The following is an 11,646-nucleotide window of genomic DNA, read 5'->3' on the forward strand; positions in this document are numbered from 1 at the left end:
AGTCTGCTTTGTCTCAATCATTTCAAAAAGACAGAAGGAAAGTATGGGGAACCAGGCTGATCCCTCAGCCAGGGAGGGATTTTCCTCTGGCTACACCTCACAAATGTCTCAATTTTTGACCATTCCTTTCTCACCATCCTAAATCCTTTGTGAACCCCTCTCACTAAGACAGCAATTCCAGAGTGTGTTGCAGGGCAATGAGAGTTGTGTGTCCTCACAGCTGCTTTGTGTGTGTAGATCCAAAAAGGTCCAGCTGTACTTTTAGCCAGAATTTAGTCTTCACATTCTTGGAACTGATTTTCAGTGGAAACTTGAAGTCTCCTCACTTCAAAACAGTGTTCACAAGAAGACATGAAAAAAATCTAATTTACAGGGAATATAAATATATATAACTTATTTTTTCTTACTATAATGAACTTGTCCTGACCACTATCAGTGAGAGGTCTGACTCTATGGACCACTCTGCATTGTGATTTCTGTGGGGCCAAGTTACCATCTCTGTTCCCCACACAACATAGCAAATACAATGTTGGATAGTCACATCCAAAATATCATGTTTATGGAAATCAAATTGTCATGGCAACAGAAGAGGTCTTGCAAGTATTTTTAAAATAGCAAATTAACAAAGCCAATTTATGAAATATAAAATCCATTCTTTTATAAATGCTCTTAAACAGATACAACAAATGGTTTTCTACCTACAGAAGGCTTTCCTTTAATGCCATGATCTCACTCCACCATAGTGGCATATGTAATAGATATGCATGCAAATAAATACGTATTTTACACTTAAACCAGGAAAACTATTTCAGCTGGACAGTATCATACTAATGTGATCATTTAGCTTATTTCAGGTGAAATATTTTCACAAAAACATCATGATTCATACTTTGTGAAATTCCTGAACTTTTTAACATAGCGAACTTGTAACAATGGCTCATTATAATCTATTAGTCAACAGTAAATCTCAGTTCTTCAAATGCTTATTACCACTAACACTTAGTAAAAATGTACAAACAATTTTTAAAACAACATTCTTGTTTGGTCCAATTGAATTTTTTTCCCCAACACAATCACAAGATTAATTTGACCATTTAGCCCTTTTGAATTCTTTAAAAACTTATCTGTGTTTTAACTAAAACAAAATTATTATCCACAGTCTCAAAGCATTTTTAAGTTTTGTGTGGGTATTCACCAATGCTTGTGGCCAACTGAGAGTTCAGCCCAGATAACAACCTGCTGAGAGGCTGGATAATGCCCTGTCTCGTTTAAATTCATGTTCCCAAAGATGGCCTTAGTCCCCTGCACAATTCCTTGTATCAGCATTATTTCTGAAGTTGGAAATGCAGCACACGATGAACTCCTGCAGAGAATATGATTATATTTCCAAGAGTTCCACATTGATTGTATTCACCATTTCCTCTGACAAGTTTTGACCATGATCCACTCCAGGCATATCCTCTGGGTATGTTTACACCGGGACTTTTAATTTAAGTTAGTGTATCGTCCATCAGTTTCTATCAACTACCTCATTTATATTTACTTTATTTCATGATCATATGCTGAAAGACGTGGATGTCCATGATTTTGTCTAATATGGCAGAGTTGTAAATTAGTTAGTAATGTATCCTCTTCTTTAAATTTAAAAGCTCAGTACAATTTTGCCATCCTTCAGTGCTGAAAAATCATCACTCAGATTCTCCAAAACTGAAAATTTAAAAAAAAAAAGAAAAAGGCAATTCATTCTTTCTTCCCACGGCCTCCTTTTTTTTTTTTTTTTTCTTTTGAGACAGGATCATTATCTTCAAATCCTGCTCCACAGCCGTAAGAGTTACATTTTTTTCTTTTCCAGAAAGCAAAGTTCTCATCTAATCAAGAGCCTCAGGGGACAAGGTTCTAAGGAAACACCAAATATTGTGTGAGTTGGGGTTGCATTGCTAGGCCTTTTGAGATGCTGTCAAGTAGTTAGAGAGAAATTGTTTGATTTGTAACTCCTTTGGAATGGAAACACTGAGTCTGAACTGTCTTTATTACAAGGCCTACATTGCTGAAGGAAGAAGGGTTGGGAGCAGCTTCTAAGTGGTAATATGGAGAGACAACAAACTGTGGAAATGAGTATTTTAAATCAAATATTTGAGTTCTGTCCACTTATTTTTTCCTTGACTCTACACAGAATGAAACCTAAGTTTATAACACGAGAAATCAACAAGTAAAATATAACTAGATAGAATGGCATGTGATTTTTTTCTCAAGTTCTTAGAGTATTTTCATTTTAGGCCTCCACAGATAACATAAATGCTCACAAACCCTAGGAAGGGGAAGAGGGATTAACTTCCTCCCTTAACGAACAACCTCCTTATCTTCAGCAGAACCAAGGAAATTCAGGTTTCACACTCCTGCAATCTCTAAAGCAAGGTCAATGACACAAACTTTTATTTCTCCTGTGAGGCTGGGCCCTAAGCCTGTCAGTGATTAAAAGCCATTTGGACAGAGGCCTTAATAATATGCTTTAACTTAGCCCTGAATTGGGCAGGCAGCTGGACAAGACGGTAACGCAGTTCTTGTGCTCGAGGCACCAACTCGGGGTGCCCCAGGTCAGAGCGAGTCCAGCTGTGTTCTTCTGTGCATCGCTGAAGCGACTTCGGCATCAGGAAAAGGGCTGCTGGCTGGGCTGGCTAGCTGGCTTCTCTGCACAGGGAACATGGCAGGAGCTGATGGGATCGGCTCACCTTAGCTCAGAGACAAAGGAAGAGAGAGGCTGTTCGGGTCTGGCTCCTAACAGGTTTATTGTGAGAAGTTTCGCAACCAAACGAGCTCGGAAGGGATGGAATGCGATGGGATGCTCCACCGAGGCTTGTCCTCAGTGTTATAGAGAGTTTGAAAACCGCGGGGAAAGGGGAAAACAACCAATGAGTTACAAGCCAGGGGGAGGATACAATTTAACAAGAGCCACTGGGGGAAAGCGAGAGGCGGGAGTTATACCAGAGAACCAGCGAACAACCGAGGAACTGGGAATTTTCCCGAACCGGGGGAGGCGGCTTGGACCCGGGCACCGCCCGGGGGGTGCAGCTTTGGCTTCTGAGCCACCCATCAACCCACCCTCTGAGTCTGCCTCTTCGGGAAACTGCATCCAGGGGATGGGCTGGGATTGACTGGCATCATGCTGCCCCAGCCCCGCAGTGGGCTGGGTCACCGCAACAAGGTGGGAGTTGTAGGTCCCTTCCAAACGAAACAGTCCATTCTGCTTTGCCTTCCACCAGCGTCTTTGCACAGTGCTACAACCAAGTCTGTAGGCATCCACCATGGTGCTGCAACTGTGTCACTTGGAAGTTGTAAAGTTCTACAATGAAGACAAGTCCGAAGACAGGAGAAAGAATGTCATCTGTCGGATTGACTTCTTATTGAAAACAAGACAAGAAAGCTCTCTTCATTTTCTCTTTTCCAGGTTACCTCTGAATATAAGTTTTCACAAATAATTGCAAACTCCAGTCTCTTTTACAAACCTTAGGACTATTTGAGAATCCCTTTACCATCCAATCACTTGTTTCTCCACAAAATTCAAAACTGGGTACAGATTCTAAAATTCACCTTTGTGCCAGCCACTGCCAACTGCGGGTGTGTTTGTGTTCAGGGTCCTGCACACAGGAGCCTGAGGAACCTGGTTTCAGCTTCCTGCTCCTCCCTTTATGATCCTGAACAGCTACAGAAACTCTCAAAGTTCTTTTCATAGTGGAGAGATTAAATGGCAGCGAGCTGCTGCAGGCAATGGTGCTTTATCAGGCTTTCTAAATCTCTCCAACACCCATTGATTCAGAGCAGGAGAAAATTCACTTCCTTCCTGCTATCTAGACTAGGAAAAATTCACCTGTCAAAAGCACTCTCCTCATCCAAGTTACTTTTACCTTCAAATCCTTTCACTCCTTTTCTCCTTTGCTGAATCTCTGCAAATGTACTTTTCTCCTTCTGGACTTGATTCTGTTTCTCTCCACGTCACACCCTTCATCTGGAACATCTCTCTAGCCACCTTAAAATTCAGCTGGTTTACTTGGCCATTTAGCAGCTCTTTTCTGCTGCCTGCTCCCACCTTCACTCTTAATCTTCAAGTACATCTATCCAAACTGCATTAAATAACAAACAAGATTACAAGATGCTGAGCAAACCCTGTCTCCTTATGTGTTCATTAAGTAATGAATATCTCCACAGAGCTGCTCCAACAACAGCAGTGAGCAAAAAGCACTGAACGAAAACGTCCCTGGCCATTTCTTTTGTCTTCTATTTTGGTGGAAACAGAAGGCATGAGGGAGGCAGAGAAACTTGTTTGCATTTTAGCTGGTCTGGCACTGACAGCAATTCAAAGGCTGCAGCGCTGGGTTAGTGCACAGCTTGACAGCGAAATGAACCAAAAAGTCATTTAAAATGCAAGCAGAGCTCAACAGCTGACTTCTACCAACTGTAAGAAGCTAGGAGCAAAAACTAACCAAAGGACAGAAAGAGTACTAAATATTTGGACCAAGGAGCTACAAACTTGAAATAGTTTTGCATTTATTCAGATCACTAATTATCTGTGAACCTCTTTTGAGTTTTCCAAGATTGATTGTCATTCTAGGTGGTCCAGACACTTCACGGCACAAAAATATTCCAGACTACCAAGTGGTGGTAAGATTGTGGAATGACTGTTCAATACCATCAGCCAAGCAAGTTATGTAATACAACTAGACTTCTCACTTAAATCTCTGTTATAAAAATAAAAGAAAATAAAATAAAAGAGGAAGTTAATGGTCTTCTACTTGCTGAAAAGAACAAAGACCTGCAGGTGCAGAAACCTGAGATTCAGATGTTCTTGTGCCCAACTTTACCTCACTGTGAGGATGATCTACAGCTGATACCACCAGTACCAGTAAAGGAGCAGTAGCCTGGATGCACACATTTTACTGCAGGTCTCATTTCCCACCTTGCACAAGCACAAGAACAAATCACCATAAAGAACTTCATGACCTTTTCAGTGGAAAATACAAAACCTGACAGAGTGAAGTCTACGGGCAATAGGTTTGCTTTGTTTAATTACGGTCCCATGAACAAACAGCTTGTTTCTGCAGACTACCAGCATCACAGGCTGAAAGGCAATGTTAGCTAAAAAACTGCAGCAGTAAAGTTCACAAACACAAATTCACACAAACACTGGAGAAAACCTTTGTTTTCCACAAATGAGCTTGTAAATCACACAGATTCATTGGATTGCATGTGTATAAGAAAAAAGATATTTAAAAGGATCATCAATACCAAAAGTAGTTTTAGATTTTAATGCACAGATGTCTGAAAGCCCAAATTTCTTTTTTGCACTGTTTGTTCTACCATAGATAACAAAATGTGGTTTTTCCTTGAAATTCTTTGTTTCAATAATGAAGGCAATGGATGCTTGCTTGAGGCATCTATTTACCATTCCAACCACAAAAATAAAATAAGTATTTGTAATTTTATGCAGATCTTATCCCTTCAATTTTCTCAAGTGTTGTGTTCTGTACTTCTGTTCATCTCTTTGGAGAGCTCATTCTGCTCAGGAGAGCCTTGGTTTCTAATGAGAAGATGCTCGGCTTCTATAAACCAAATATTAAAGCCACATTCACACAGCTGAAGGTACGGTGCTTGAACTCTATCAAGACTGAATAAACAGATGGCAGAAGACTCATGGTACGGAGCTGACACACCCGGGAACGGGAGAGCTGCACTGTGGAACCACGGAAGAAAAAAGTTCAGTGGGCTGGGAATCACCCCTTCTTTCTGTAGCTGCCGTGAGAGGCTTTCACTCCTGAACTCCTCCACGGGCTATGTCGTGGCACATGGGTGGCTGCTCTCCTATCCTGCACTAACAGAATTTTATGCTACGTGTTTCAATTACTCTCTGCATAAAAATAGTGTACATGTGTAATGCAGGCTGTGATCCAAAAGTCCACCCCCTTCCTGACAGGAGCCATTAATCTCGGAGAATACCTCCGACTTTCAGATAATTTCACTCACTTCTCACATTTCCCTCAAGTTCCCCCTCCCTCCCCTTCGTTTACCCCCTCCCACACACGTGATGTCGAGAGAAGGAAGAGCAGAGAGGAAGGAGGGCAAGATTCCCATGTATCAGCTCCGGGAATGACAAGGAGCCAGAACTTCTCCCACGCTGACTGGCACATGGCAGCTCCAAGAGAACACAGTCTGCCAGCTAAAGGGCACGGCCAGCCCTTCTCCCGTTTGCCATCTGCAGGGCTGGAGGTGCACACTGCTCAATCGTGCGGGAACGGGAGAACTGGATACACTTCCACCTCTGCTGACAGCATCATCTTCCATTCTCCAGAGCTCATCACTGCATGATTTGGCCCTGATGCCTCAGAGCCTGCTTCAGAAACCCAAAGCCAGACCAGAGGTTGCAATGCCTGTGGCAGAGCTGGAGCTGGAGGGCATGATGGCTTTTGCCACAGCACCCGGTGACTCCTCCCTCACCTTCCTCTCTTATTATCTCCTCCATTTATGAACCTGAGCTTGGGACACCTTCACTAAAGCTCAGTCCTACAGCCCTGTTAGACACAGATGAGAAAGACTGTGCTGGACCACGGAAAACTGATTCAAAACATTTCCAAGTGGTTGCGCCTATCACAGGGAATGGAGGGAATGTGTAATTTCAAGGCTATTCTGCAAAACAGATTACAAGTAGATGGGCTAATCACGATTTTTTACACTGCATTTGGTCTGAATTTAAAGTTTTGGCAAGGCAGAAGTTAACATATCCCCTGGGTATGAAAAAATTCCTATGAACTACATCTCTTGTAACATGTATGGAAAGAGTAGTTAAAACCCAGTTTACAATGCATCTTAAAACCTGCAGTTCTGGGTTATTACATAAAACCCTGAAAATTAACCAACTGAAAAAAATAAACTGACTGTAAACAAAAAGAAAGTGTTACTTCTCCTGTCCAAATAGAGTACTACTGCAGAACATAAATAGCACAAAGGAAAAATAAACCAGATATTTAAAATTCTCAGATTTCACCCTCACAGGTGACTTCCATACCACAGCAAAGACAATTTAACTAAAAAAGTAGAGGCTTTCAGATGCTGAGAGTCTGCCCAAGGATTTGGTAGCCTGCATCAGACTGCAATTTCTATTTGGATATCACTGCTCTGAGGCATGGGGCACTAATGAAAACCTCAAATGCACCAGTCTCCAAGCAGTGGAAAACTTGATTTATTCAATGTTGCCCATTTTTTGTCTGCTCTGGTGGTTTTTGACCCTTCTTTGCAATTGCACTGCAGAGTCTACACATGAATGACAACTACATGCAAAACAGACGGTGATGAATTTAGGGACTGAGAAATAGAGGACTTCCATTAACACCTAAACACAGTCACACTCTCCAACTAAGCAGGCAGAAATATACAGCAAGCCTGTGAAACATCATTTTAACATGTTATAAATCTGGACTACAAGAACTGATGGGAATTTTGCCATTTACTTCGTGGGGAACAGGCTCACATCCTTGATGTGAATACTTCACAGTGCTGCAAATCTTATCTATTTTACAAGTGTTGCTCAGCTCATTGAGATGGCTGAAGTGCAACAATGACACAAAATCTCTTTTTACCTTGAACATTCCTGCCAGTAGATTCGTGATCCTCCTGTTTCCCCTTGTGTGTGGGCTTTGTGATATATGACAGGATGTGGCTGAGATTGTAAATAGCTGTATTCTAGTCAGGTGTATCATCTCAGAGTAAGTTTTCGCTCAAAATGCATGTGAAATTAGCAACTTCATTAACAGAATGGCTTATTTATGTACAAACTAAGTGCCATGCTTTGCATACAGAGCTTGGGATGCATCTCCACAACACTGCATTTTGCCAGTCTGTGGGGATGCCAAAGGGAAGGATTTCTTTTGATTTGTAGTTTGTTTGTTTTGCTACTTTTGCAGCAGGGTACCAGGAGGAACAGTGGTACAGCCAGCCAGATCGTACTGCTGAAATCAGCGCATCCAAGGGAAAACAAGTTTTAAAAAAATCTCCGCCTGTAAAAAAAAGCCCCCAAAATAGAATTAAAACCATTTTGTGCTGGTCCAACCTGTCAGTGGTTACACAACCAACACGGCTGCATAGTCCAGATTCAACTCCCAAGCTTTCAACCAGCATGGGCTGAGAGCCCTGAACACTCACCTTGAGGAAGGAAGCGCTATCTGCTGTCCTTCTTTAGGCACCTTCCGTGTGAGGGAAGGCACAACACTGACTACCTCTGGCAGACCCACAGCAGCAGCAGCCAGAGAAGAACTCTGGGCAGAGAACCACATTTCAAGCCAATTCCCGCGTGAGGATGACTTATGGGGGTCTACCCTAGCAGGATGAAGGGAGAACACTGAGGGTTTTCTAGCGTGCTGTGAAAAGCAGCGCAGTGTGAAGCGTCAGATCATTCGGATGAGGAAAAGGGCGTGGTAAGTCAGGCTTTTTTCCTGTACATCTACGGTGAAGATGTGGTGTCTTCTATGCCAACAGAAAACAACAATCACTTTGAAAACTCTGGTTTTGAACTTCTCTCTCTGAAGTGGGAAACTAAGCCTCAGGAAACCTAAAACTCCATGACAGCACTCAACTCCAGAGTCTGCCTTTGATTCATCACTCCAAGTTCTTCAGGTGGCTGCACACAAGGGATGTGCGAACAACACATCTGAGCACAATGCATTGCATCTGGAAGCACACATACCAGTCCTTCCACAGGAAAACCCAGAGGTATTCCAAAAGGTGCAAGTTTTCCTCAGGAATACATCCACAGGTTCAGAGTGAGCATGCTGGAATAGCAATGGCTTGTACATGTTGCACACACTATCCCACCCACACTTAGGTAGTACTTTAATCAGAACTTTAAGAATTTACAATTTGTTAAAGAATTAAGCCACCTGAAACACATGAAGCAATTAAAGGCAGGCAGTAGCTCTTTAAAAATAGGGCTAGGTGGAGGATACTCCTGTATCACAAGGAAGGCTTCTACAGTGGTTACAGTAGCAGAAAGAGCAGCCAGAAGTGGACTATGAGAGACTTGAGGTACGGGATAATGAGTTACGGATTTTGTTTGGTTTTTTTATTAAGGTGGTTACTTTGCTTTCAGCTAGAATACTGGTATTTAGCCTTGTGTTCCAGGGCTTTTGTAGTCTTCAAACTGTAGGCTCCTGTTACAGTAAGCAATTCCTAATTAAAGAGGAGGAAAAGGAAATATAGAAAGGATGCAGCCCATCTTAAGGATGTGTTACCTGAGCTCAGTAGAGACTTTGTATTGAGAAACTGCGGATCCCCAGTTTCTCTGGACAACGGTTCTAACGTTTTCCAGGGGTCTCCATAGAAAACCCGGGACGGTGGGCTCTGAAAGCTCGCCTTAGCTAGCGAGTGGTGCGGTCACCGTTAGCTTTGGTCCTCTGACTAAAATCACAGTTCGCGAGACCGCGAACAGCTGAATCGCTTCTAATCCGCACGATCTCCGCGCGGCGAGAACGGAGGGGTCGGAAGGCGCGGGGGATGCTCTGCCCTCGGCGCCGGGCACCGGCGCTGCCCCGCAGTGGCGGGGCGGGCTCGGGCCGGTGCCCCAGCCCCGGTCCCCGCTGCCGTGCGAGGGAAACGCGACTCTCGCCCGCTCCACTCGGTGGGGTGCGGGCGCTGCCCCGCGGCTCCCCGGGGACCCCGCAGGGCGCTACCCCGGCCCCCGACGCGAAACTTTGCGGAGGGGCTCCTGCCTCCCTCCTTTCCTCCATCCCTCCCCGCGGTGCCGTCGGGGAAAGTTGCCGCCGCGGCGGGGTCCGGCAGCCCGGGCGGCCCCGCCGGGGCGAAGCAGCCGCAGGTGGGGAGGGGGACCCCGCGCCCCGGCCGCCTTCTCTCTCTCTCTCTCCCTCCCTCCCGCAGCATCCTTACCCAGCCCCGGCACGAAGGTGTTGAGGAAGAGGCAGATGACAGCCACGGGGAACGGCATGTAGGGGATGGCGGCGCGCAGAGGGCCCTTCTTCTCCCGGACCTGCACCACCACCCCGCTGGAAGGGGCCGTGCCGCCCCGGCTGGGCTCCGCAGCCGCCGCGCTCTCGCCGTCTTTGGGCGAGGGCTCCATGGCCGGCGCGGCCGTGCCCCGGCGGGACCGCAGCTCCCGGCGCCGAGCGCGCTCCCGCCGCCAGGCGCGGCCCCGCCTGCGCGCCCCCCGCGCCGACCCCTCCCCGCCCTCCGCCCGCCCCTCGCGGGGCTGGATCCCGCCTGCATCCCGGCAGATTCCCGAGCCCCTCGGCAGCCGCGCCTCTTCCCGGAGCGCTTCCCGAGCCGCCGGCGCCCGCAGCCGTGCGCCCCTCGCCTCGTCCCGCCTGGGCGGCGAGAAACAGGGCAAGGCGCTGTCCCGTTCCCCCGCTGGAATGGGGAAAGACAACTCCATATGAGGGAGCGCAGAAGCGGTGGAAGATCGCGGCCCGTGCGCCCTTAAAAGTAGAAGGTGTAAGAAAAGGTGTAAATTAAACCCACACGCGTTTAATTGTTTGAAAATCCCTGCGGTAAGGAGGAAAAGGGAGGAGAGCCACAAGAATTGGAAGGCAAAGAAAAAAAATGTCCCTGGAGAGCTAAACGCAGCTTAGGACAGTGTGGAAATGTGTATTCATTCCTCGGTGCCAAGAGACGAAACGTGCCTTTGTAGGGCTGGTGATTATTGTTCAGCACAGAATTCAGTGGGTGAAATGGGAGCAAAACTTGAGCGTGTCTAGGTAAAAAAAAAAAGAAAAAGACAATAATTGTCACTGCAGACGGGATTCAGCAGAGAAAACGGGGAAAATATTAAAGGCATTAATCCTGATATAAAATGTAAGTGTGACACGTATCCTTGCATGAGAGAGACGGTAGTCTGTGTCTTATTGTGCATTTGGAAGCTGTGTTTTTGCCGAGGAATTCCTGCTAGGAATTTAGATTTTAAGAGAAACCTTGAACTACTTTATTTATGCCACTTGAATACTACCTGACAATGCGTTATTCAACAGTTTAATTGATTAGAGTACAAATTAGCACAGCGAAAAAGCTGGGTAAGCTAAATGAGAGACATGCAGAATCTTCTTCCTAGGTTACAGTATTTTATTTTTCTACTTACTGGGCTTGAAACCACAAAAACGTGACAACCCATGTAAAATCTCTCCTTTTTAACAACAGGTTTTCTTTGCTTATCTTCTTCTTTGCTATCTTCTTATCTCTCTATTTTCTTTGCTTATCTTTTGGCTTGTCTTCTGAGTGCATTTCATACAAAAAAATCTTGTGACTTTTTAAAATTAAGCACATAGGACTTTTTTTTTTTTTGTTTAAGCACAAAGTTTAGACACGGTTCTGAAACATATTAACCAATCTGGCTTTTCTTGGGTTTTTTTAATGGTGACATTTATTTCTATCAAAATAGTTCGTGACAGCCTAGACCCCATATTGCCTAAACACAAAGCCATTGGAGAGATGCACCTTCCTCTTGGAAGGTTCTGATGTAACTGATAGGGACTCTGTCTTTCTCTGCTGGTTGATCAAACCACAGTCAGATGAGCCATCCTTATGGCATGAGTATGGATTAATTAGAGCCTGTACAAAGCAGAATCCAAGTTGGAACACAATCAATAACTTGCAGTGACA

At 44.8% G+C, this 11,646-nt stretch overlaps 1 protein-coding gene across 6 annotated transcripts in view; it reads right to left on the bottom strand.

Moving 5' to 3' along the window:
* Positions 1-10,167, bottom strand: part of STUM (stum, mechanosensory transduction mediator homolog) — a 48,680-nt gene extending 38,513 nt beyond the window's left edge. For 5 of the 6 annotated variants that reach the window (XM_032103299.1, XM_032103300.1, XM_032103295.1 and 2 more), the window contains exon 1: positions 9,925-10,167. In XM_032103299.1, the coding sequence (XP_031959190.1) occupies positions 9,925-10,114 (190 nt within the window). In that variant the 5' untranslated portion in view covers positions 10,115-10,167. The remainder of the gene's footprint in view (positions 1-9,924) is intronic. The other variant, XM_032103297.1, reaches the window with a different exon arrangement.
* Positions 10,168-11,646: the final 1,479 nt, after the last annotated feature.

The sequence above is a fragment of the Corvus moneduloides genome, chromosome 3 (assembly GCF_009650955.1).
Source record: "Corvus moneduloides isolate bCorMon1 chromosome 3, bCorMon1.pri, whole genome shotgun sequence".
NCBI lineage: Eukaryota > Metazoa > Chordata > Aves > Passeriformes > Corvidae > Corvus > Corvus moneduloides.